This window comes from Acanthochromis polyacanthus, chromosome 3, assembly GCF_021347895.1.
Source record: "Acanthochromis polyacanthus isolate Apoly-LR-REF ecotype Palm Island chromosome 3, KAUST_Apoly_ChrSc, whole genome shotgun sequence".
Lineage (NCBI taxonomy): Eukaryota > Metazoa > Chordata > Actinopteri > Pomacentridae > Acanthochromis > Acanthochromis polyacanthus.
Window position 1 is genome coordinate 28,765,387 of NC_067115.1, and position 26,485 is coordinate 28,791,871.

Genomic DNA, 26,485 nt, shown 5'->3' on the forward strand with positions numbered 1-26,485 from the left:
GATGCCAGCTCGGCTGTGGGCTGGGCGGGACGTTTCCCCGCAGGCTGCTTCATGCACAACACAGCGAGCAGAGAGAGAAAAAAAGAGGCGGTAGAAAGGAAGCTGAGCGGAATTGCTGTCTGTTCCTCCCTCGGTCCCGCAGCTATCGTCTCGTCTGCGGGTATTTACACACATTAGAGCCCGTTTCAAGCAGGAACACCGGACTGTGAGCGGCTCTCTGTGGCGGAATCTGGTTCCGGAATGAACCAACAACTCAGCTGAACCGGCGGATCATGGCTTCGGTGCGGGTTGTCGGTAAAGTTACGGCGAGACTTTTGGGAAGTGTTCCGGCTCTCCGCTGCGGTGTCAGACACACTACATTCCTCCACCAGGTAAAGTCACTTCTGTTGCTGAATTATTATAATTCAGATATGTTTGCAACTTAAAGCGGCTAGTTTCCGGCTACCTTCGAACGCAACACATTGTGTTTTTGTGATGCGTTTGTGGCGCTAACTTGAGTTACCTCAGAAACTCCATTTTCTGGCATGTAAACTTTGGCTATAAAAAAACAAGTCTTTTGGAAGTTTTCACGCACCAGTTTAGTGTCTCTTTGTGTCTCCTGTAATGCAATGAGACTGCACTACTATAGATTAATTGAATCACCATGTTTTGCTACAGCTGCTGGATCATCTTCAACTCTACTGCTATTACATTTGTCAGCTGCTTTTCACACAGTTAACCAACAAATCCTTCTCTACGCTTTCACTGAGCTTGACATTTCAGGATCAGCCCTCCACTGGTTCATGTCCTACCTCTCAGGGAGATACTTCAGAGTATCTTAGATGGAAGTAGTGTCTGAACTGCACAGTCTATCCATGGGGGTTCCTCAAGGGTCAGTGGTACTCAGTGTACACAACCTCACTTGGTGCAATAGCCCACTCCCATGAAAGAAAAAACAACACCTTCAACTCAGCCTCTCCGAGGCTGAGCTCCTTGTCATCCCAGCCAGTTCCTCTATACAACAAAAAAAATCAACATCTAGCTTGAATGAACCCAACTCAAACCCACAAAGTCTGCCAGAAACTTGGGTGTCATTATCGATGACCAACTAACCCTCAAGGCTCACGTGGCCTCTGTTGATCAGCCATGTCGATTCGTCCTGTACAACATCAGGAAGATCACACCTTTCCTGTCTGAACATGCAGCTCAAGTCCTGTTGTAATATCATGCATTGACTACTGCAACTCCTCACTGGCATTCAGATCTACGCTTCCTCTCGGTCACTACGCTTGGCCAACAAAAGGCGCCTGATCCATCCACCACAACAGGGTCGATCAATAGCGAAACTCTTCTCCTCTGTGGTTCCCTGCTGGTGGAATGAGTTACCAAACTTTGTTCAATCTGCAGAGCCCCTGCAATCTTTAAGAAAAGACTAAAACCAGCTGTTCACTGAACATCTTTGCACTTGACTTGCCTGTAGACACCACAGTCCTGTTATCACACTTGAACTTGTTTTATGGCTCTTATCCTGGTTGTTTTCTCCTGACTAGATCCTTGCTTGTGTTGTATCTACTCTCAGATGTGCGTCGCTTCGGAGAAAAGCGTCTGCTAAATGAAACTGTAGAATTGTATAATGTTCATTCAGGACAATACATTAATAATTCAAGTGCATTACCCAGCTCCGTAGGGCTTTAGCAGTCTAGCCATGCCTACATGACTACTCCAACCAATCAGCCTTGAAGAGTGTGATCCTGACTGTACATTGTCCCATCAGTAAAGCAGCTCTTATTCAATTACTCCACTGAGAAAGCTGTTCAGGGACCATGCTGCTAAAAATTCCCTCCAAACTTTAAGCCTCCCACAATCCCACCACTAAGACTCCACTAACATTGCGATACTCTGCAGCCATCAGCACAAAAGGCACTGATTATTTTATGCCCCGAGTCGCCATCAGCAAGCGCCGGCTCGCGTATGTGCTGTCATCCATCACCGAGGCATCGCGCCCGGGCCATAAAGCTACAAGGTAAACGACTTGGAGCACAAATCATAAAATGCAGTTGGGAGCATAGTGCAGGAAGGAAATGCTGCACAAAGTGAAACCACACATTGCATCAGAGCATCACCACATGGTAGTTATTTATTTTTTGCAATGTGGGTCAACTCACAGGTCTATAATGACTGTTTAATTTTTTTTTTAAAAAAAGCCATATTTTACCACCCATCGCACAAAATTGCAGTGGTCAGCTGAGTTGCAGGCAGGCAGATCCGAACTGGGCCTCAAACCTCTGACAGCACTGGGAGAACAGAACATGCTGCTTCGATGAATGCATTCTTGGTCTCCACACTAAGCCGACATATAGTTTGTCGGATTTGGAAGCAGAAATAACAATGCATCTGTCAAACGGACAAGCTGTCATGACTCACTCCTGCAAGCGGGCATGACTAAGATGAGCTCTATTTTTAGATGGCATCCTATATAAAATTGCAGCTTCTTCATTTCTGTAGGCGAACGGTTCCTACTGCTGGCCGTGGAGCAGCAAAGGTTAGACATACACTTATTTCAAAGCGAGAACATCCAGCTCATCAGTATGCTCATGGTGTCGTATTTTCACCGAAATATGGTCAAAGGTCATTGCTTACTTGCTGTGCTCTCAGAAGCAATGTATTGTCTAAATACACTGTCGGAATTGTAAACACACGATACAGACGGGTAGACGACTACAGAAATCCCTGAGTTTGCATCATATGGGTGGAGGTTTTAAATTTGTTCAGGTTTTTTTCCATCTCCAGACAGAAGACTGTCTAGACGACAGGAACTAATGGGAGAAAATTGGAAAAAAACACAAAACAAGAGTCTCTGTACAGTCAGAATAGTTCATCTTTAGGCCACCAGAATACCTCAAATGAAATACAGACTGGTTAGATTATTGATGGGTTAGGGTTAGTAGGGTTAGGCAGAGCCGAAGCAGGGCGAGCGATAAATTCAGTGAATTTCTTGTGTTTTTGCTTTTTTTTTGACAAATCTAACACAGGCAACATTTTTAATGAGTGAATATAAAACTACTTACATATGAATACAACATCAGGGTTGCATTGTTTAAGTTTGCCCTGCTTTTACCGAATGCACATATTTGAAGCATCTTCAGTAACTTTACAAAAATACCTAATGAAGGGGTGAATTTCAACCAATAGATGCATTTTGGTCATGATGAAGCTCTTGTCAGGAAAAACACTGAAGACACCATATTTCCTGTGTGTCACAGAAGGTGTCTGTGGTACATATGAAGTGAAACCAACTTCCAGAACATATTTAGATGCAGGTTAGGGTTCGGTTAGGTTAGCCTAACCCTAACCCTCTTTATTTTTATTGACATATTATTGCAAAAATAAATTAAAAGCAATACTTTGGCTCTCTCTCTGCAGTCAGTCTGTGGTCTCATGCAATGACGAATTAATCAGTACTGCTTTAAAGTTCATAAGGAGTGTTTTTAAAGGAGTGGCACCACAACAACGTTTTTTAAATAGGCAGATACAACACTTGTGATTAAAGAGCACTGCTGTGAACAAAAATCATTTTTAGAATCCATAGAGTTGTCAGTTTTGCAGGAGGTTCTTTGAATGAGTTGTAGAAAAGAAATCGTTTCAATCCCTTTATTGGCAGACAGTGAAATTGTCATTCCAGAGGTCGTACATTAGAAAATGGAAATATAGGCTTCATTGATTTTTAACATTAAAGATCTGATTAATGTGCAAATTGTCACTGAATCCCTCGTTGAGGACCCCCATCGACCCTTTGTTGCAGCTGCTAATATGTGAGTGTGAGCAGACCCAAGTTGAGTAATGAGCAGCCGATGGCATAAGCTGCTCAGAATTCAGATATGAGCTCTTGTGGGCAGCCGGGGAAATTGTCATATTCATGTCACAGCTCTTTTATAAAACAGTAAGATGAATCATCCCCTATCGAGGGGCCACCGGAGACAAGGTGCTCCAACATTTATGATTTCTGTACCGCCTTCAGCAAAAAAGATATACAGGGCAAACACTTTCACCAGAGAAGTTGTAGGAGACTCGGCCTTTATGCCACTAAGTGCTGATACTGTCAGATAAGCTCTATCTTTTCTCCAGTCAATACTGCAATGCTGTCCAGGTACGTTTAAATTCTAAGCAGCGCTGAGAGAAATGTCGTGGTATGTGTCGTCGCTTTGGAAAAAAGCGTCTGCTAAATGAAATTGTAGAATTGTAGAAACCTGTCTGACATGCAGGACACTCAGCTTTGTTTGCTTTTCACAGGCTGCTCTTTGTTTATTCCTTGCATTAGCAGTAACACATAAACAGAGCAGTGTCACATTCTGGTAAATATATTGGGATTCAATTTCACTTGGAATCAGATGAAAGAATCAATATCAGTTGAATGAAGTGAAAAGATCAGTGCTAAATGAATGAGACTGAGAAGTCTGTTGTATTGTACATGTGCAATAGATTTCTGAAATGAGATGTGCTTTGAGCATCTGCTGTAATATGTGTCTGTTTCTACAACCCTTGGCCACACGTGATAAGGTCACATCCTGCCTATTTCCAAAAATACAACGATGGAGTGACAATGCTGCAAACTGAAAACAGAACACACTCAAGTAGGATTTCCAGAATTTGAAGAGTGCAGTTTTCTTCCTAATGTCATTCTTACATCAGTGACACTTTTGCAGTTCACTGAAGAAATATCCTGCCATAGATAATAAAAACATTATTTTGTAAGCATCTTTGTTGACCTTAAAAAGGCCTTTGATACAACAGATCACACTATAGTTTTGAACAAACTGAGAAAGTATTGCATCAGAGGGGTAGCACATCAGTGGATTTCTAGTCATTTAGAAAATAGAAAGGAGTATGTGCGGGTATATAATGTGAAATCTGAATCATATCATAGAAAATGTGGTGTTCCTCAGGGGTCGGTTGTTGGACCAAAACTATTTATTTTATAAATCAATGACTTCATTTTTCTATCTAAACTGCTTAAATGTTTTCTCTTTGCAAACAATGTCACTACTTTATTTTATTCTGGGGAAAATTTAACACTGGTGTTGGATGTGGTCAAAAAAGAATTCTGAAAAATAAAAACATGGTTTGATGTCAATAGACTGTCACTAAATCTGGGGAAAACTAACTATGATATTTAGCAACAGAAGGAAAGATATTGATCGTTCAATTAATATAGATGGTATTGAAATTAATGGAGTGAGGGAAACTAAGTTTTGGGGTGTCATGGTTGATGAGAATTTGAAATGGAAATCGCAGATACATTTTTACAAAATTATAAATTATGCATTTATTTATAGTTTTAGTTTGAAAGTGCTGAAACAATGAGGTTGTTTAATGACTGAATAAAGACGAATCTTCTTCTTCTTTTCCTTTCGGCTTTTCCCTTCAGGGGTCGCCAAAGCGAATCAATTGCCTCCATCTAACCTTGTCTGCTGCATCCTCTTCTCTCACACCAACTACCTTCATGTCCTCTTTAACCAAATCCATAAACCTCCTCTTTGGTCTTCCTCTAGGCCTCCTGCCTGGCAATGGGAAACTCAGCATCCTTCTACCAATATATTCACTCTCTCTCCTCTGGACATGTCCGAACCATCTCAGTCTGGCCTCTCTGACTTTATCTCCAAAGCCTCTAACATGTGCTGTCCCTCTGATGTACTCATTCCTGGTCTTATCCATCCTGGTCACTCCCAAAGAGAACCTCAGCATCTTCAGTTCTGCTACCTCCAGCTCTGCCTCCTGTCTTTTCCTCAGGGACACTGTCTCCAGACCAAACAACATGGCTGGTCTCACCACAGTTTTGTAAACCTTTCCTTTCATTTTAGCTGAAACTCATCTATGTTTGTCACAAAACCTGGAAATCCCAAAATGTCAGCACAACTAAGACAAGCATCGCCGACAGGGGTTTAAGTTTTCACAGCATCAGAGTGGTTACACCAAAGGTAGATGCTGTTCTGTATAAAGATCCACAGAGATTGGACATTAGCATATGGAAGAAAGGCAGACAGGGACACAAGTGTTCTTTACTTTACTCACTAGACAGAAAACTGATATCTTGAACTCAATTCCAGTGTTGCTAAACAGAAAGGACTCTTCAGCAGAGCAACCGTACAGTGAGATCCAAACAGTAGCTGTGCTTTAGTGAGCTTAGTGACATCAGACTTCATGTTCACCTTTTGATGCTGAGCGTCAGATTTCTTAAGCCTTATTGTTGCTTGAAAACCTTACTGCATGCCAGATTTTTCTGTCTGTCTCTGTACAGTCAACTGTGAACTAAAAACAAAAAAAAAATCATTTTAAATGTACAGTCTGACTGCAAGATGTCAGCAAAAGTTACCTCCATCTGCTTCTCCTTGATATCTGTAGATACTGTAAACTACTGTGCAAAAGTTAGGGGCCATTTAGAAATGTCCTTACTGTTGACAGAAAAGCATCTTTTCAATGAAGATAACATTAAATGAATCAGAAATACTGTCTAGACATTGTTATTGTGGTAAATGACTATTCTAGCTGGAAATGGCTGATTTTTAATGGAATATCTCCATAGGGGTACAGAGGAACATTTCCAGCAACCATCACTCCTGTGTTCTAATGCTACATTGTGTTAGCTAATGGTGTTGAAAGGCTAAATGATGATTAGAAAACCCTTGTGCAGTTATGTTAGTACATGAATAAAAGTGTGTTTTTTCTTGGAAAACATGACATTCTCTGAGTGACCCCAAACTTTTGAACGGTCGTGTATGTCCGTTAAGAGGGACCACACTAGAAATTAGGTTTTTATTTCTATGTCAGTGCTACATGTTTTCTGTCTTGTTTTTGCATTTATTTACTGGACCTGTAACTCTCCATTTCGTTTACTGGTTCCACCTGTTTAATTTGCGTATTAAAACCTGATCATAAAAGTGATTATTAGAACTGTTATTTTCTTTCCAATGCAAAATCCGTCACTTGAAGATATTTAATTTTCTCTGCATCAGAACATGATTTAAAATTAAGCAAAGGAAAGTCATTACAGATCGTAAACAAACTTTAATGCATAATGTTGTGGTATGTGACCTGCCTTAACTACTCGTTTGACACTGTTGTGACACTTTAACATTGGAGTGCGAATCCTTGAAATGGAAACTGGAAACGTTTGGAGGCCTGTGGCTAGGATGGTATTTATTTGTGGTATTTTGTAAAGAGTTTTGTATTTGACTGAAGAATATAATTAACCCCATTAAGTGTCAGCAACCCCATAGCAACTCAACATGTCTTATTGCACTAAACAGAGTGATAACAGGTAATGAAAAGTGTGTTCAAAGGATAAAAAACAATTCATAGACGCCATGAGTAAACTCAGTTTCGTTTCTTTTCCCAACTTGGGAGTTTCCCTTCACTGAGGGCTACTTTTAAGAAAACTCAGCCCAGCTTTAAACAAACAAGCTCGTTATCCAGTGTGCTTCTTGTCCTCATGTGACCTTGTGATGAGGCATTGTTTGACTATTTGTGACCAAAGGGAAAATATGATTCACTCATGCTGGTGAAGGCAAAATTTTAGTGGCAGTTTTGCATTTTAGTCTAGGCTGAGTTAAAGTGGGATTTTTCTTTGGAAGGGCTGTTTTTGCTCCTTTAAAATAGCTTCTTGAAATCTGAACATTTGCAGACACCGCATGAATTCCTGAGCCGTTGTCCTCCTTTTTGCTTCTACTCGTTTCAGTATTCAGCTCCGTCTCTGTGGGTTGCTGGGTTGACGGTTGAAGCTTTCTTTGCTGACTTCAGCCTGCAGGATCTTGAGTCAAGGATAATTGATTATGGCAGTTTGGACTGAATGATTATTAACTGTAAGAACAAACTTCCTTCCTCTGCTTGTCACCCCGCACCACCCATTTTGAGTGCAATAGAGACACAGATGAGAAGCTCTTTGCAACAGACAATTATCCTTTTTGCATGGTAGAATAAGCATTCGGAAAACTGTCAGGAACTCTGACGCTCCGCTTGTTGGACCTGCTCATCTAAATCCATCTTCTCATTCTCAGCACACGTTAGGTAATTGAAGTTTGGCTTTAGATTCAGAGCAATGCTGTTTCCATGTTTTAATCCTTTGTTTTCAGTTTTTTAAAATGTTTTATGGTTACCAAACATTTTGTTTGTCCTATTTGCACGACCTTGTGTTCATACACCATGCTGTGCTGCAGTTTTCTTCATCCCACTGTACTCCCTCTCTCTGCTCTCCTGACCGAACCGGATCATTACCTTTGTAAGAGAAGATAAATGCTTCAATGCAAATCGTTTTCATGGCAGACCACTGGCTGTTCTCAATCTTATAGGCAACAGGGAGTAATTCAGTTTTTCTTCCTGGCAGCCTTCGTTTTTCACCCCAGCCTTAAGCATGAGCATCACGCTTGCATGTTTTTTTGCCTCGGTGTCAGTGACAGCTGAGGCTGGAGGCGTTGTGTTTTCAGGTTTTCCATCCTTCTCATTCTCCTGCAGGGAATTTCTTCAAATTTGGCACGAATGTTCACTTAGCGTCAGTGATGAAAGGATTAGATCTACTGCAGGTGGTCACAGGTCACTGTTTCCTAATTTCAGTCACACTCTGGTGAACACAGTATATCAGGACTGTCTGGAAGAAATGTGATTACATCTGGTTCATTACTTGGACTCAAGGATGAATCTGATGGACGAAGATCAACATTACTGTGACCTCATAAAACACTTTTGGCTGTAACTCAAGAATTCCTGTGCCGTTTTTGTAACAAATGTCTAAAAGGATAAAAGGAAGTGTTGACATTTCATATGCAAAAGATCAAGTCTGGACAGACACGGATGTAAACTGCAACTTCCCTGAATGGTGGACGGATACACTGCCCATTCAAAAAAAGTTGCACATTCTAATACTATTGGACCACTTCTGACTCTGAGAACAACACACGTTTGCCGTGGCGTCATTTCGATAAGATTCTGCAATGCCACAACATTTATTTCTGTCCAGAGTTGCATTCATTTTCTACCAAGATCTTATATTGTGATGGGAGAGTTGGACAAAGTCTTCTCCATCACATCTCAAAGATTCTCAATGGGGCTGAGGTCTGGACTCTGTGGAGGACAATCCATGTGTGAAAATGACGTCTCATGCTCCCTGATCCACTCATTCTCAATGTGAGCCCCATGAATCCTGGCATCATCATCTTGGAACATGTCCATGTCATCAGGGAAGAAAAACTCCACTGATGTAAAGACCTGGTCATTCAGTATATTCAGGTAGTCAGCTGACCTCATTCTTTGGGAACATAAAGTTGCTGAACCTGACCAACCCCAGATCATAACCCTAACCCCCACAGGCTGGTAGTTACTAGACTGTGATGAGTTCATCACTTCATCTGCCTCTCTTCTTACCCTGTTTAGTCCCAATCCTTTGAGTTCCCTTCACATTGTGCGTGTGGAAATACTCCTACTTTCACTATTAAACACAGCTGTGAGTTCTACTGTTGATTTCCTACGATCATCTAAGAGTTTGTTGTAACCACATTTGTTCCTTGAAGATGATGGTTCACCACTATCCTTCAGGTTTTAATAATGCTTTGGACGGTTCTTAACCTGATTTTAGTAGTTTCAGAAATCTTTTTAATTGCTTGATGCAGCCAGGCCAATAATTTCACCCTTCTGAAACAGATCAACATCCTTTCTACGACCACAGGATAAGTTTTTTTTTCCTACTGAAACGTATTCATCACTGCAGTAATTATCCAATGGAAGGGTCTTACATATTTTCTTAGTTAAATCCAGGTGGTGACTTTTTTTTGACAGTGTATAAATACAAGGCAGTAATTCTAGTTCTCTCTTCTTCATGTCATGTCAGTGAGATACTGTAAGTCATCCTCTTGTGACACCATGTTTAAGAGCAAAAAGCCCCTTTCCCCTGATTTAAAGTGCATGACAAAAATGGGAGGAGATTTCGGTAGGAAGTCGGTATGCAGCAGCCCATAGCTCAGCTGCGACAGCATTCATAATAGAGCGACCTGCTGGAAGACTGCAGGGAAAATGAGGCTGCTTGTCACCATGATAACCCTGATCATTGCTCAAGCAGGAAGCCACGGACAGCCAGAGGAAGGAGACTGAGTTTGTCATCATATTCCTAAGTTTTCGCTCCCCATCTTCTCCCTCTCCTCTTTCCCTGTTGGCGTGGCATAAATAAGAAACACGTAGCTCAGGGGGTAAATATACCGTCAGCTGATTGTTCTGTGGAAGAACAGTTGGAGAAAATTATTTGGTGATGAGGGACAGATGTGCGCATTGTTCCCTGCGGCTCCAAATTGACTCCCGAAATGTGTGAAGGACAATTGATGTTCAGCCACAGACCACCCCGCACTCTGAATATTGATTCGTTGTGTAGCTGGGATGTGTATTTTGTTTTGATAAGCAGGCAAAGTTCCCACTGAGAAGTCAATATCATATTTAGCCACACTGTGGAGTAGCAGCCCTTTGTGCAGGCCGAGTGCACGTCACATGACACGAGTTGGGCGTGATTGCCTGTGACTTGTGTGTTTGTTGTGTATTGACTTGTTCTGACACTGCATTGTGTTTTAACCCTTTGTTATATGCTACATGATCTATGGATGTGTCCCTGTCTTTGCATTGGAATAGTCCCAGTGAAACCAAAGTTGGGAATAATGACATTACTGCAGTCATGGTTACCTCCTGTGTCTAAACAGATAAAGTGAGTAACTAATCAGCATGTTAAAAAATTACCTGCAAAAATTCATTCAATTGTAAATGAAGTCAGCATCATTCACAGCTTTTTTTACTCAGGAAAAAACCTGTCAAAGTAATGCATTTCAAGTCCTGAAGATAACTGCAGTAAGTGTCTGGAGAACTGGTTGACAACAGACAAGTTGTCTCCTTCTGTCTCACAAGCTCAGTACAAATACATAAGGGTCATTCCAGAACTGGAGGACATTTGGGCCTCAAAATTTTTGAAAAATAAACCTTCTCTTTTACAGTTTTCTGCTACATATTCATCAATAATACGTAATAAACTATCAAAGGTCTGATTGGCTCAGCTTACACATCAATGGTACCATTTTTATTCCATGTTTTATTTGTTGTTTGCTAACCCTACTCTAACCACAGTAACAGGGTTGCTAATCCATGCTAATGTTAGCTTTTTCTCAGCAGTAGAAGCTAGATATTTAGCTAGCTGTTACTGCTGACCAAGAGGACAAACTGACTGATGGAAAAAAGTCGAGAAAAAAGTAAAAAGAATTTGTCTTTTAGATATTATGCATGACAGGGTTGCATGAGGTAGAATGAGACATTCAATGAAGGCAGACAATGTTATGAAAATATGAAAAATAGGAGAGAGGACAAAGCTTTGCTCTACCCATTCTTTTGGAAAACTGTTTGATGATGTTAATTCCAACATTTCATGTCATTCTCTGTTTTCTTCTTCTACCAGCTAAAAAGGTTATACTAACAGGGTTGTTGTGGAACACATGTTCTATGCATCATAATGATTATTTAGAAAATGTTCCCACATTTACAAGAGACATCAATGAATAAAATGGTTCCAAAAAAAGGAGATTTAAATTTCTCTTTGACTGTTTTATTTGAGATTCAATTTGGTCATCAGGGGGTGGGACAAGAGAAAAATGGCATCTTAGTGGGAACTCCAGACTTATTTGGTATTTTTAAAATATTTTCCAGTATTCTTTCCTCCTAATCTTTATAGATTTGGTCTCAGGACAAGTACATTTACACAACAACTTCATGTTTTAGTATTTTGTACATGGATTATTTCTCTGCCAAGGAGTGTGGAGGAGTTATGTGACAATCTGCGTTGGTCTGTCTGTCTGTTCGCAACATTACTCAAAAACGGATTTGGATGAAATTTTCAGGGAAGGTCTGAAATGACACAAGGACCAAGTGATTAGATTTTGGCAGTGATGCAGCTTATAGTCTGGATCCACGGATTAGTTAAAGACTTCTGTGTCATTACGAGATAGCAGCACTATAACCATGACTACAACTGATCACATGATTGTGATCCAGCTACAAACAAATTTTTTAAAGATTTCATGCGTTGGAAATGATGCAATGATTGAGCAGCCTCGGTGGAGTACTGCGCTCTCTGAGTGCTTCTCTTGTTTGAAATTTGATGGGTGGGATGTAAAATGTCTTCCAATTCTGTGATGACCCAGATGCTACAGACATCAAACGGGTCAGTGTACTTTGGCAGGTGTAGATAATGATATATGATTAACATTATTGGGCCTTTTGTTTTTCCTACTACGTTATTTCTAGTGATTCCAAAGTGAAATATTTCAACATACACTGAATGGATGTACATGAAGTTTTATGTTTTTGGATTTCAGTGAAATATTTTCTAAACTCTTGCTGTTCTTTAGTACAGACATTTGTGTTATACACTGGATAAAATTGAGTGTTTCCTGAAATGTTTTACTAGTACCACATTGGGTTTATGATTAATCATCTACAAACTACAGACAGTCCCCTTAGTTGTACTTTGTGTTAAGTAAGAATCAGTAATTGTTCTGTGTCTTTGTACTCTGACATGTTAAGATGGTTGGCAGTAATTAGTCTTTGTGTCTCGGCTGCACTGACTGTTAGATTAGTAACACGAACCTTAGTGTTTTTGCTCCAAGGGCAAATAAGAGAAGCACAGAGCTTTGAGAATGGCTGTAGACTGTCTGCATAATAGCAAAGGATTCTCTGGCACATAGAAAGCATGATCACATTTGATCCTTATGTGAATGTAATGAGGCTAGAGAGTGTGTCTGCAGCTTTTCTCTAGTCTGTTTCAAAACTCTGTTCAAGAAAATTGGACGTAATCTCCATCTCCAGTTTCAGAACTCATTGAACACACTGCAGCTAAATGTACGGAGACAGATGTTGCTGCAGGTGTATATTGCACTTCTTTAATGTTATTGCACTGCTCTGTAAGGGCATTTGTAATTGACGCATGCAGGTGAAATAACTAAAACGGTCACCATTAATAATGCAGTGTGTTACACATTCATCACTGAACTCTCAAGCTGCATTATCTGCCACAGTGGTCACATTCTGTTGATTTAGAATGGGTTGGTACTGTGTGTGTACACAGCATATAAACCGCCCGGAGGCAGTCAGCTGTTGAATTGACTTCGGTCAGTGATCTTTCACACAAGCACACATCTGCACAAACACACATCGGCAAACACATTCCCATTTGGTAAAGACACAAAGAGTTTGGCCTTGCCCTTGAAGCTTCGCTCCAGATCTGCTATTTTCATATTAGTAGAGCACCAATGCACAGCTCCCCTCAGCTCCCCTGGACAGGAACTGTTTGCTAATGAGGGACTCAGTACTTTCATTTTAATTCCAAATCAAAATCAGCATTGTCCATCCATCCATTATCTATACACCACTTAATCCTCATTAGGGTTACAGGAGGCTGGAGTCTATCCCAGCTGATTTAGGGTGAAGGCAGGGGACACCCTACATATTGAGACAAGCAGTCACTCCTACAGATAATTTAGAGTTAAAAGTTATCCTCAGCATGTTTTTGGACTGGGAGGAAGCCAGAGAAAACCCACGCATGCACAGGGAGAACACAAAAACTCAATTGGAAGGCCAGGATACGAACCAGGGATCTTTTAGCTGCAAGGCCAAAGTCCTAACCACTGATCCACCATGCAGCCCAATCACAGTTAGCAAATCACAAAGGCTGCCATTCAGAATATTTGCTATTCAGAGTTTAAACTGTGGTGTCAGTTTTTTATGAATTTGTGCTGTCCTCCTTTTATGACACTCATGTCTGGTGTGTTTTTGTCCTTTCATGTTTAAAATCAATTCCACACTGAATATCGTACTAAAGTTAGCCTCTGACAAAAGCAAACTAAATTCCATCATCTCTCAACAAAGTCTCAATTAGATTATTTTCCTCATATCAGTTAGCCCGAGTTGGCACTCGGCGCCTGCACCACTCGGCTTAATGAAGCTCTACGACTGTTGCCAATATAAAAGCTTTCTTGGGCTTATTAACATCCTGGTAATGGGTTTACTGTCTGATGTTAATTCTGAGCAGGCACAGATTTACTGGATTCTTTCAGCTGCCTGGGAATGGCATGGTTATTGAGTAAACAGCGAGAAAGTATCATTTTGTAAAATCTAGATTTTTCTATACGATTTATAAGATGGAGCTTTTGCTCTGTTTTCTCTGGCTGAACTGAGCCAGTGGTTCCCAGTCTTTTTGGCCTGTGACTCCTTAAAACAAAGCATTTTCTACCAGCAGCCAGTTCACTGTAGACCACTTGAAAGAATGATTTGGCCTTCGACGATTGTTACACCTGAATGATTTGTAGATCCCTTAACCCTATGGAGCTCAGCTTAGCGCCAGCGCTACGATTGCTTATTCATTTTTGATTGGCAGTAGATTTGAAACCAGATAAGATGGATCGATCATTCTTTTTACATATAAAATCTGGAGAGTTCCACTACCATTTCGCACATTCGACATGTCTCAGAGCGTTTTATTCGTTGCAGTTATGGGTTTGTAAAAAATACACAATAAAGTGCACATAAAAATCTTTAGAATTGAGACCACGGGATACTGTGTAAGTTTTTCACAAACTTCAATCTGTAATTTCTGTATCTTGAAATATTTGCGAAAAAAACTAAAACAATTTGAATTTGAGCAATGTATTGTAGCAGTTTAGACATAAGTCAATACATATTATTAAAACTTGGGATATAAGGGTTATATTGATGTAAAGCAAATAAAAATACTCCAAAAAATTGCACTGCAGTCTGTAAAAATCTAAGAATATATCCTGGCAGATTTGTAAAATGCTAGGTATTAAAGAGTTAACCCTTTAATATAATATTAAAGGGATAATAATATTACATAATATTCATAAAGATAAACTAAGATTTAAGAAAAAAGTAATCATTTAAGAAAATATTTTTTATTTCTTTGTGGTTAATCGTCCCATAACTCCCTGTCACTTGGCTCTCTGGGGGGAAAATGCTATATATAGACCACTGCAGATCCTCATGGAAATCAATAGGTGGGGATGGTTTATGGCAGTATGGCTTTTCTGGTGACTTTGGCAGTGTGATGAAATACTGGACATCAGGTATTTTAACTACTGGAAAATGTATAGCATAAACGGACATTTATTGTGATAGAGGATCCAGGCTATATCTTATACTATATTTTTTTTTTAACAAGTGAAAACATTCTTTCATAAATAGAGAAAAACAACAATCTTTTGGTGACCCTGTGCTTCTGTGAAGCTAATTTTTCTTGTTTTGGATGCCCCCATGCTTGTGTGATTGTTTCCGTTTGGGTGCCACGTTTCCCTGTTGTCATTAAAAGATGTAAACCTAAAATCCTTTCTGCCACTGTCCATGGGGAGCTGGTGTGTTAATGCAGGAAGGCTGAGTGACATCTTTCAGCTGTACAGTAACATCTGGAGATCGTATGCAAGTTTAGCAGCGCAAATTTGTCTCTTTGGGATCACTTTGTTTCTGTTTGGGGCATATAAGCTATGTTTTGCGATGCTAAACTTTATTACAAGCTCATGCTAGTCTCAATTGGTATGAAATCTTCAGTAAATTTCTGTACTGAAGCTTCACCTCCTGATGAAGCCACTTTGTGAAAAGTGGTCTTTTTGTTTCAAGCTGGCACTTAGGCTGTAGTAAAAATGACTCATTTATAGGGCTGAACCATTTGGAGAAAATGTCCTTTCTGACAGATAATGCTTTGATTTGTGATATAATTTCTTCTCACGTCAAGCCTTAGTTCAATATTCACTGCGTTATAGACTTCAAATGTAATGGACCATGACCACATGAGATGCCATCAAAAAGTGACTGTCACACAAGGACAGGCTTTTTTTCATTTCATTTTGTTAAACCATTGACACAACAGTCCAACAGTTTCTGGCTCTTATTTGCTCATGACAGATCACATTTTTACTCAATGGGGCTTATTCCTCACTGCAGTTTAAGTCTTCCACCTTAGAAGAAACAGCACAACCATGAATAGAAGTAGAGAGAAGTCAGAGATGTCTTCTTTGCAGTATGATACAGTTCTAATGCCAAAACTCATAGTCAAGATACAACAGAAAAATTACTTCTGCCAAGTTTTAATTGTGCAGAAATGTAAAAACATGGAATTGACATGTACAACATTTTCCTAAGTACCTACAGATGTTACCAGTATTGGGGAAAAAACTGTGTCTGCATGCTTTAGCTACTCTAAATTACAGTTTTGATTTGTTTTCATACTTAGTCTCCTATCTGCTATTTATAAACACAGCCTTCGTTTCAGCCCAGTAGAGCCAAAATGTCCCTGAATGTTTGACATGTCACTGTTGGTTGCAGCCATAGACTTTTTATATTCAGTCTATGGTTGCAGCTGAGTCACTAATGGCTTCTTGGTTACACTGCAGAGGGCACAGTTTTTTGTCCGTTTACTGCAAATAGTGAAATTTTGCCAACTAAAAATGAGACATGTAGAATGCTGAAAAGCAATTTTTTTTAGTTTTAGATATGGATGCTTTCCAAGTGAACATTACATCATGGATGATAGGTTAAAGGAACATTGGAAACAGTTTCAGATTCTGTCTGTCTGTCAGTCCGTCCGTCCGTCCGTCCGTCCGTCCGTCCGTCCGTCCGTCCGTCCGTCCTCCTGTTGAAGCTCCATCTTGTACCTGCTAGATTGTAATTCTGGCCTCTGTGCTTCACGACTTGTCTGCTTTCTCCTCCCATGGAAATAGACAGCTCCCTTGTTCCTCTTTAATGTAATATTGATTGAACAGCCTCCCAGGTGGAACAGCGAGGGATGGGTGAGAGTTTCTACCACATCCCTGGTTGTCAGCTGGATAAAGATGTATTCACACGGGACCTCCCTTATTTCAAGCTAAATAAGAACTAATGCAGAGGAAACTGTTTTGGAACTTTTAAACAAAGCGTTTCATCATGAGGAAACAGATGGCGTTTTATGGTTTTAATTAAGGAAATTGGAGAATACAACATCATGAGCCATTACCAAACTGAATCTGAACATTTATGACTTCATTTTGTATGTGTGTCGGTTTGATGGTTTTACTCAGAGATGTTCAGCAGACTGCCAGGATGAAGATGATGTTTTTGACATACTGCTTAAATTGCTGCCCTGTAGCAGAACCAAGTGAGTTTAAATATTAAGCAGACATTCCAGTTTGCATTTAAACCGGTAGAAGGACTACACCCAAGGAATGTCAAGTACAGGACAGAGAAGTACTCCTCCCGACTAGAATAATGAGCTGCTCTTTATGGAGGTTTTCTCCATTATCGGGAGTCTGGGAGGGACTATGGGAACTTGCAGTGTGATTGCACTTTTTTATTGCCGCTTCATTAAGCACTGAATACAGCAACCTGAAAGTAATTGGAAAGTCATGCATCAGCGAGGAAGAGCTGCTTCAATCAGAGGAATCTGTCGTCTCTGCTGGTCAGATTATAGATATACTGCTTAGAAGGGAAGTGAAAAACACCTGCAAAGACAGATTTTCTTATAGAATAAATTTATATTGTTGTAAAAGCCCATTCAGAGCAAAGCCCAGGGAACTCAACTGAAGTGGCTTTTTGGCAAACTCTACGTGTCTCTTTTCTATAGATCCTTCTATTTGGGATGCTCTGTAACGTCTGCTGACATAACAGTTTACCAAGGGAGGGGTGTATGTGAGAGCACAAAGAATAAACTACACTGGCTGTCCACAAAAAAGTCACCACTTGGATTTACCTAAACAAATAGGTAAGAGCCTTTCATTGGATAATTACTGCAGTGATGAATAAGTTTCAGCTGCAACAACTTATTTAACTCTAGCTGATGCAATGAGGAGCTTATGGTTTCTTAAACAACCATGTTGGAAGACGTATCCTGTGGTTGTAGAAAGGATGTTAATCTCTTTATTATTGGCCTGCATCAAGCACAGAAATCAGGTTAAGAACCGTCCAACGCATTATTGAAACCTGTAGGATAGTGGAGAACCATCATCTTTGAGGAACAAATGTGGTCACAACAAACTCTTAGATGATCGTGGGAAATCAACAGGTGAATTCACGGCTATGTTTAATAGTAAAAGTAAGAACATTTCGATACGCACAATGCAAAGGGACCTCCAAGGATTTGGACTGAACAGCTGTAGCTCTAAGAAAACCGCTGATCAGTGAGGGCTTCAGTTTGCAAGGTAGCATAAAGATTGGACTCTGGAGCAATGAAAGAAGGTCCTGTGGTCTGATGAGTCCACACTTACCCTGTTCCAAAGTGATGGAGCATCAGGGTAAGAAGAGAGACGGATGAAATGATGAACTCATCAAGGCTAGTGTCTACCAGCCTGTGGGGGTTAGGGTTATGATCTGGGGTTGGTCAGGTTCAGCAACGTTATTTTTCCAAAGAATGAGGTCAGCTGAATATACTGAATGTACTAAATGACCAGGTCTTTACATCAGTGGAGGTTTTCTTCCCTGATGACATGGACATGTTCTAAGATGACGATGCCAGGATTCATGGGGCTCACATTGAGAATGAGTGGATCAGGGAGCATGAGACGTCATTTTCACACATGGATTGTCCTCCACAGAGTCCAGACCTCAGCCCCACTGACAATCTTTGAGATGTGATGGAGAAGACTTTGTGCAGCGGCCCGACTCTCCCATCATCAATACAAGTTCTTGGTAGAAAATTGATGCAGCTCTAGACAGAAATAAATGCTGACATTGCAGAAGCTTATCGAAATGATGCCACAGTGAATGTGTGTCATTCTCAGAGCTAAAGGTGGTCCAATGAGATATTGCGACTATTTTTGGATGGGCAGTGTATATAATCCTTTCTTTCTTTCTTTCTCTCTCTCTTTCTTTCTCTCTTTCTTTCTCTCTTTCTCTCTTTCTTTCTGTCTTTCTTTCTTTCGGCCTAGGTTCAACACAGACGGCCTCCACTTGGAAACCGTCCGGCTCTCTTCTACAGTACACTTGTTCCCTCTGGTGGTAATATACATTACTACAGTCACACAATAAACATCACTTATTCACTCTTTTCTGGCTAAAACACAAATTCAAATTAACATTTTAAAAATAGATTCTCCCCTGATGTTTTTTTCTTTCCCAGATGTGTCTTTGAAGTACAAATATGGCCGTTTGGTCCTGGAGGTCCCGTTGCCATCCAGGAACGAGAACTGTCTGTTCTTCCTCAGGCCCATGCTGATGAGCGTCGGAGACCTGATCGACGATCTGCAGAGAGAGGACCCAGGAGCCACTGCTTCCATTTTCTCTAAAGGTATGAGGGTGCATGCGTTAAGATATGCATAACCAGGTGGATGACATGCTTCAGGTGCAGTCAGTCTGGTTTGCCAAGTTTTGTGTAAAGAAAAAGCTGTGCACAGTAGTTTGGCAAGATGCCTCGAGAATATCATTTTACAAACCGTTGGCTCTTTTTCCAACACTCTTAATAGACTGTTTCAGTATCCACCCTAAAGGGTTTAAAAGGTTAATCAAGTAAGTAATGTCATGATTTCATTGCACTTTTTAAAGTCTGGCCAGTTACAGGAAATGTGCCTGGCACTGCTGGTATCTGAGTCCATTCATGGCAACATGAGTCACTGTTTTACTGCCTCTGTAATTGCAGTAATGTCAACTTCATGACTTGCCAACACAGGTTTCAATCCTGCAGGGGAACTCCACTAATCTTATACATTTGTTTCCAGTTCTTGGAGGGTACTGGTGCATACACTACCGTTTAAAAGTTTGGGGTCATTTGGAAATGTCATTATTTTTGAAAGAAAATTATTCTTTTTGTCAATGAAGATAACATTTAATGAATGAAAGAAATCCAGTCTAGACATTGTTGATGTGGTAAATGACTGTTCTAGCTGGAAACAGCTGATTTTTAATGGAATATCTCCATAGGGGTACAGAGGAACATTTCCAGCAACCATCACTCCTGTGTTCTAATGCTACATTGTGTTAGCTAATGATGTTGAAAGGCTAATTGATAGTTGTATTAAGTTCATTTTGTCGATATGTACTATATGAAACTGTTAACTTCTTTAAACCGACAATTCAGAAACATTTGTTACCTTGCTGACATGTTTCGACAGCTCCTGCTGTCTTCCTCAGAGCGTCATCTGACGTTACGTGACGTGACGTCTGAGGAAGACAGCAGGAGCTGTTGAAACATGTCAGCAAGGTAACAAACGTTTCCTAATTGTCGGTTTAAAGAAGTTAACAGTTTCATAAGGCTAATTGATGATTAGAAAACCCTTGTGCTATTATGTTTGCACACGAATAAAAGTGTGAGTTTTCTTGGAAAATATGAAATTGTCTGGATGACCCCAAACTTTTGAGCAGTAGTGTACATTCACATAAATACTTTTGTGTTGTTATTTGAGTCAGTGTTTTTTGGATCTGAAGACTCCACATTTGAAAGAATCAGGGAAACAGATGAAGCTGCAGGTCTGTGTAACCTGTTCCTTCTCTTTGCTTGAGGTAGCTGGTGGCTTTATTGTCCTCTACTGGCACAAATCACAAATCTTTGAACAAACTGTTGGCAGTGGAGTTACATTATGGGTAAAATGGGAGCCAAGTTTTGACAAGGAAGAAGAATGTGTGCAATAAAAAGCACAATATGTTTACTTCTGCTACATCAATTCTGTCTTTTTTTTTTCAATAAAACGGTTCAACCAGTGATTTTCTAAAAGTGCAAAGCTACACTGAAGGACTCTTCTATTATGGGTGTGACTTCGAAGCACTTGAACAACGCATAACTGAAAAATCCTGTTTTTGTTGAAGTATTTTTTGAAGCTTTACCTTTTAAGAGGTAAGACGCTGATGTTAATTCTTGGTGATCAAGAATGGCCGATGACCAATGTTTTTAGCAGAGAAACTGTCATTCATAACTAGGCTTCTTCATCAGTAGGGTGACTAGAACTGAATATGTAAAACAGAAAGTGAGATTGATCAGTTTGTCTTCTGCGGTCTCTGTTTTCTTAATCTGTCTCTGTTCTATCTCGTTTATGGCCACTAAGGTCCAGATCGTAAAGCATGAATAATTATTGTACTCCAGACTCTGTTTCAGGTTGATCTGTGGCTGTCTTCTGACTTAGCCACTAGCCGTTAGCGTAGCCTTAGCAATTGTGAGAGGAGCTAATTTCCTGGTTTGTGGCAACAACTTGTGTTTCTTGTTCAGTTTTTTGCTGCTTGAGAGACATTTCTGAGACCACAGAGTGACTACAGAGAGAGGAGTTTGGATCAGGCCTGAAGTAGCACTTTTAGTCTATCCAAGATTGTCAATGAAAATGCTGATGATCAGGAAAATGCCAATAATCGTCCAGGTTGATAATTGGTCTGTCCCTAGTTTACACATTGTTTGTTGATGGAAAGACCATGTTGACCTACTTTGTCTTTAGGTAAGTTCAAATGATATTTGAGTTATCAGAACATCTGTGCTGAGCAGCTGTCTGGTGTGTACACAGACATTTTAAAATGTCTTTCTCAAACAGCCAGCAGTCCATCTGTCCTTCAAATCCTCCATTGTAGTACCCATACCTAACAAACCAAAGACAATGAACAGCTTCGGCATAGTTGCACTTTCAGTTGCTGCTATAAAATATGTAAAAAAGTTGGCAATAATATTCAGAAACTCTGTGGATACTCAACAGTCTGCCAAATGTCAGCCGATAAATGGAGAACGCGGTGGCCCCAGTGGTTCTCTTGGAACTGAAATTTGTGCACGATGCTCTTTCTGGATTGCTGCTGTGACTTTAACACCATCCGATCAGTGAAGCTGACTGTGAAGCTGGCAGACCTCTGAGTGCCAGCACCTACCTATAACTGAATTTTTAATTTTGGTACAGACAGACCACAGGTGGTGAGGGTGAGAAAGAAGGTCACACAGAGATGCTGCTGCCTCAGACTAAACTATACACCCTGTCGGACAACAATCCCATAATTAAATATGCAAATAATAAGAGAATCTTTGGCCTCATCAAAGGTGGGGAAGAGTCGTTACCTTAGGTTGAACAAGTTCATAAAAACTTAGCAGTCTAGAGGGAACAACCATGTTCTGAACATATGGACCATTCCAGAGTCGGAGGATATTTGGGCTTCAAAATCTTTTTTTAAAAATTAACCTTCTCTTTTGCAATTTTCTTTTACATGTTCATCACAGTAACAGGGTTGCTAATCCATGCTAATGTTAGCTTTTTCTCAGCAGTAGAAGTTAGATATTTAGCTAGCTGTTACTGCTGACCAAGAGGACAAACTGACTGATGGAAAAATGTCAAAAGAATTTGTCTTATCCTGATAATATGCATAACAGAGTTGCATGGACAAGAGAAAAATGACAGTTTATGTGGAACTCCAGACTTCTTCTGTATTTTCTAAAAAAATATCTTCAAACATTCTTTTCCCCTAGTTTTTTTTTTTTTTTTTAGATTTAGTCTCAGGACAAGTATATTTACACAACAACTGCATGTTTTAGTATTGTGTACATGGATTACTTGATATTTGATGAGTGGGATGTAAAATGTCCTCCAGTTCTGGAATGACCCACATATTGTATTGCTGCTCCTTTAATTACCACTTTCTGTTTGCATATTGACTCTGAGATATTTAGTCTGCCAGTGCTGGTCTGTATCTGTACACAAGGCAGGTAAATAAACCTAATCTAATCTAAAACACTTCACAAGTGAAAGACGTGACTCTCATTTCACTGGAAAAACCTGCTTTTTTTTCTGAAGAAAACAGGTGAGGCCGGTTGACACAAAGATTTTTATCATTTTAGGAAACTGTATTTGTTAAAGTGAGCAGCTTAGAACTTGTGTTAAACAAGAGAAGAGTCTTCCTTATTTTCCCCACGAGTCTAATTCCAGACTACATTTTTCTCTGTGATCAGTACAGTGTATGCAAGTCTTTTTACTGAAGAGTTACACAAATTCAATTAAAATACTAAATTGGAAACTTCTTGTAACAGACGGAGAACGTGTTGCCAACACTACGCTAATAGACGCTCTGCTGGACAAGGACTTCCAGCTCGTCATCAACGATGCAGTTTATAACGTCTCCTCTCCTGAAAAGGGTACAACACATTCATCTCGCTCTTAAATAATTCTTTTTTTTCTGCTTCATGGTTAACTGCTGGTTATTTTCTCTCATCTTGGATTTAATTCCACTTTCTCGTCCTCGTCTACCTTCCTGTCCAGTCTGTACGTCCAGTGAACACGCCAGAGACCTGGAGGACATGAAGCATGTGGTGCACCTGCTGCACACTGCTCTCCACCTGCCCGAACACCACCTGCTGACGGAGAGGGAGCTGCTGGAGAAGCTGGACAACCTCAAACAGGAGCTTTCACCTATGGAGAAGGTAGTAAATATATCATTAAACGTCTCTTTCTCCTGTTGGACCTGTTTGATGCTCTGTTTCAGCGCTGGTTTGAAGTGGACGAATGGCTTTTCTGTCTTCTGAGACTCTCACGCCTTGTTTTACGACCTGACAGATGAAGGCACAGCTGTCCCGTACAGCAGAGTTCCACGCCTCCAGGACCCTCTGGACCGGCATGGCCCTGCTGTCGGTGCAGGGCGGCGCTCTGGCCTGGCTCACCTGGTGGGTCTATTCATGGGACGTCATGGAGCCCGTCACCTACTTCATCACCTACGCCACCAGCATGGGAGCTTTCGCCTATTATGTCCTCACCAAACAGGCAAGACTTCACTTCAGTTTCCTTGAATTTAAAGGAATAGTGTAACATTTTGGACCACACACCTGTTTGATTAGCCAAGTGAATAAGGGTCCTCATTAGGGTCGCAGGGGGCTGGAGTCTTCCCCAGCTGACGTAGGGTGAAGGCAGGGGACGCCTGGACAGGTCACCAGTCTACAGTCATTCCAAAATTGGAAGACATTTTGGCTTCAAAATTTTTGGACATTTAGGACCGTGACATCAAACTTACAGCTTCAAGAATTGCTGTCATTTTAACCTGAGTGACATATTATCTTAACAAAGATGGTGCCTGTTTTATGAGCCAAACTGACACACAACAGTTTGGGAAAACAGTTGTATTTACACTACCGTTCAAAAGTTCGGGGTCACTTAGAAATGTTCTTATTTTTGAAAGAAAAGCATTTTTTTTCAGTGAAGATAACATTAAATGAATCAGATATTCAGTCTCGGCATTGTTAATGTGGTAAATGATTATTCTAGCTGGAAATTTTTAATGGAATATCTCCATAGAGGTACAGAGGAACATTTCCAGCAACCATCACTCCTGTGTTCTAATGCTACTTTGTGTTAGCTAATGGTGCTGAAAGGCTCATTGATGATTAGAAAACCCTTGTGCAGTTATGTTAGCACATGAATAAAAGTGTGAGTTTTCATGGAAAACATGAAATTGTCTGGGTGACCCCAAACTTTTGAGCGGTAGTGTACAAACAAACAATCCCACTCACACAATTTAGAGTTACCAATTCACCTCAGCATGTTTTCGGACTGTGGGAGAAAGCTGGAGAAAACCCACACATGCACAGGGAGAACATGCAAACTCCATGCAAAAAGTTCTTAAGTCCAAGCCGGGACGTGAACTGGGGATCTTCCAGCTGTAAGGCAAAAGTGCTAACCACCAAGCTACTGTGCAGCTCTAGAAAAAGAAATCATGTATGAAAATGTTTTTTTAACAGTGACTTGACTTTATTTTTTCCCACAGGATTACATATACCCAGACGCTAAAGACAGACAGTTCCTGCGTTACTTTCATAAGGGGGCCAGCAAGAAGAAATTCAACGTGACGAAATACAACGAACTGAAGGATGAACTGGCTCAGGTTGGCTCATTGATTTGTTCTGGCTCTGATTCTTAAGTATCACACTTTCACCTCACACATTTTGAATGTGTGAAGAACCTTCCACTACAGCTTGACTTCATTAGAAATTCTAATGGAATGTTCTTCCAAAACCTAAAACAGGCTTCTGTTATGCTTCCTGTGATTCAGGTGGAGGACGACCTGAGACGTCTGAAATATCCGACTCAGCTCCAGCTACCGCTTGAACAGATTCAGCCAAAGCCATAGAAGAAGCCAAGCCGTGAATAACAGTAACTCACACTTTACCAGAGCAAAAACAAATTTTCTGCTTTATTTTGATAATGGCGCCTTTTTGTCAGGAATCCATATCATTCTGAGTTTTGTTTACTACCTTGATAAATGATGCCAATTGTATCCTTGAGAAATATACAAACTCTGATGATCATGATTGAAATTAAAAAGTATTTCCCCAGATTTACTCGAGTCTGTTGTCTGTCTGATGTTGTTTTATGTATGTATATGTTTGGAGACTTCTTTTTTTAACAATTTCAGGACAAATAAAGAAACGCACACCTTTTTTTGCTATTCAAAGAATTACAGTTTTATAAAACAAAAATACAGAATCAGTGTGTAAACTGGTAGCTTCATTTTTATTGACAGATCATGTTATACAGCTGTGTTTTCAGTCCACAGTACAGCTTGGAAAAAAAAAACACCCTCCTCCCTGAGGTTCTTCACACACAAGTGTTGGTTGTCGTTTTGGGTGCAAATACGCATTATCAAATGTACTGGAAACTGCCATGACACAAACAACAGCACAAACACAAATTCCCTTTTTTTTCAGGAGAGAGCTTGAAGACAAACAGCATGTTTATGTAGTGTTTGGACAATCTGTTGACAGATTATTGATTTGTGCTTACAGTGAGACAATTAAACCCTGATGTGAACAAAAATCATTTACAGTACTGATTCCTAGTCATCATGCTGTTCTGTCAATCGCCTCACAGGATAAGTTGTGAAATGTTCTGTCTGGCTCATAGACGTACGGGCAACTGACTCAACAGCCAAGAAAACCAGAATTTTTATCTGTGTATGTGCTTGATAGGCAACATTTTTTGTGCTATCAGAGTAATTTAAACTTGATTACAAAGAACATGGAATGTGGTCCATAGTTTAAAATCAATTTCTTGAAAGTGCAAAATGTGTACTGATCTACAGGGATTGGACAAAATAACAGGAACACCTCGCAACAGAATATGATCCAGGACAGTGATGTCAAACTTGCAGCTTCAAGAATTACGGTCATTTTAACCTGAGTGACACTATTATCCATAGGCGTCAGTTTAGGGGGGGGACAGTGGGGATGTGTCCCCCCCACTTTTTGTCAGGGGTCATTTTGTCTCCAACACATTCAAATTCTTCACATGTAAGCCATTGTAAACCCAGTTATTTTCAGTAGTATAGAAAATTCCGACGCTCCTGAACGCACCATCCGCACTCGGCCGAGAGTTGCACAGACATGCAGCACACCTTCGTGAGGTTAAAAAAAACGTGCAGATGCTAAATTTGCGCCCGTGCCAAGTGGAAGCTCCGACCAGAGGCGTGCAGGGGCAAAATTTCGGCCCGGGAGAATTAGTACTATAGCGGCCCACAGACCCCT

At 40.4% G+C, this 26,485-nt stretch overlaps 2 protein-coding genes across 2 annotated transcripts in view; one reads left to right on the forward strand and one right to left on the reverse strand.

Moving 5' to 3' along the window:
* Positions 1-26,485, reverse strand: part of psip1a (PC4 and SFRS1 interacting protein 1a) — a 259,251-nt gene that overhangs the window by 148,963 nt on the left and 83,803 nt on the right. The window lies entirely within an intron of this gene.
* LOC110957076 (calcium uniporter protein, mitochondrial-like) lies at positions 5-25,299 on the forward strand. The gene is made up of 8 exons (XM_022202916.2): positions 5-371; positions 18,954-19,023; positions 19,145-19,312; positions 23,006-23,110; positions 23,235-23,395; positions 23,529-23,732; positions 24,730-24,846; positions 25,015-25,299. The coding sequence occupies exons 1-8, from the start codon at positions 273-275 to the stop codon at positions 25,090-25,092; spliced, it is 1,002 nt and encodes a 333-aa protein (XP_022058608.1). The 5' UTR covers positions 5-272; the 3' UTR covers positions 25,093-25,299.

Coding starts and splice junctions, on each gene's coding strand:
- LOC110957076 (XM_022202916.2), top strand. CDS start 273: ATGGCTTCGGTGCGGGTTGTCGGTAAAGTTACGGCGAGACTTTTGGGA. Junction 19,313..23,005: donor TGCTTCCATTTTCTCTAAAG/GTATGAGGGTGC, acceptor TTCTTGTAACAG/ACGGAGAACGTGTTGCCAAC. Junction 23,733..24,729: donor ATTATGTCCTCACCAAACAG/GCAAGACTTCAC, acceptor TTTTTCCCACAG/GATTACATATACCCAGACGC.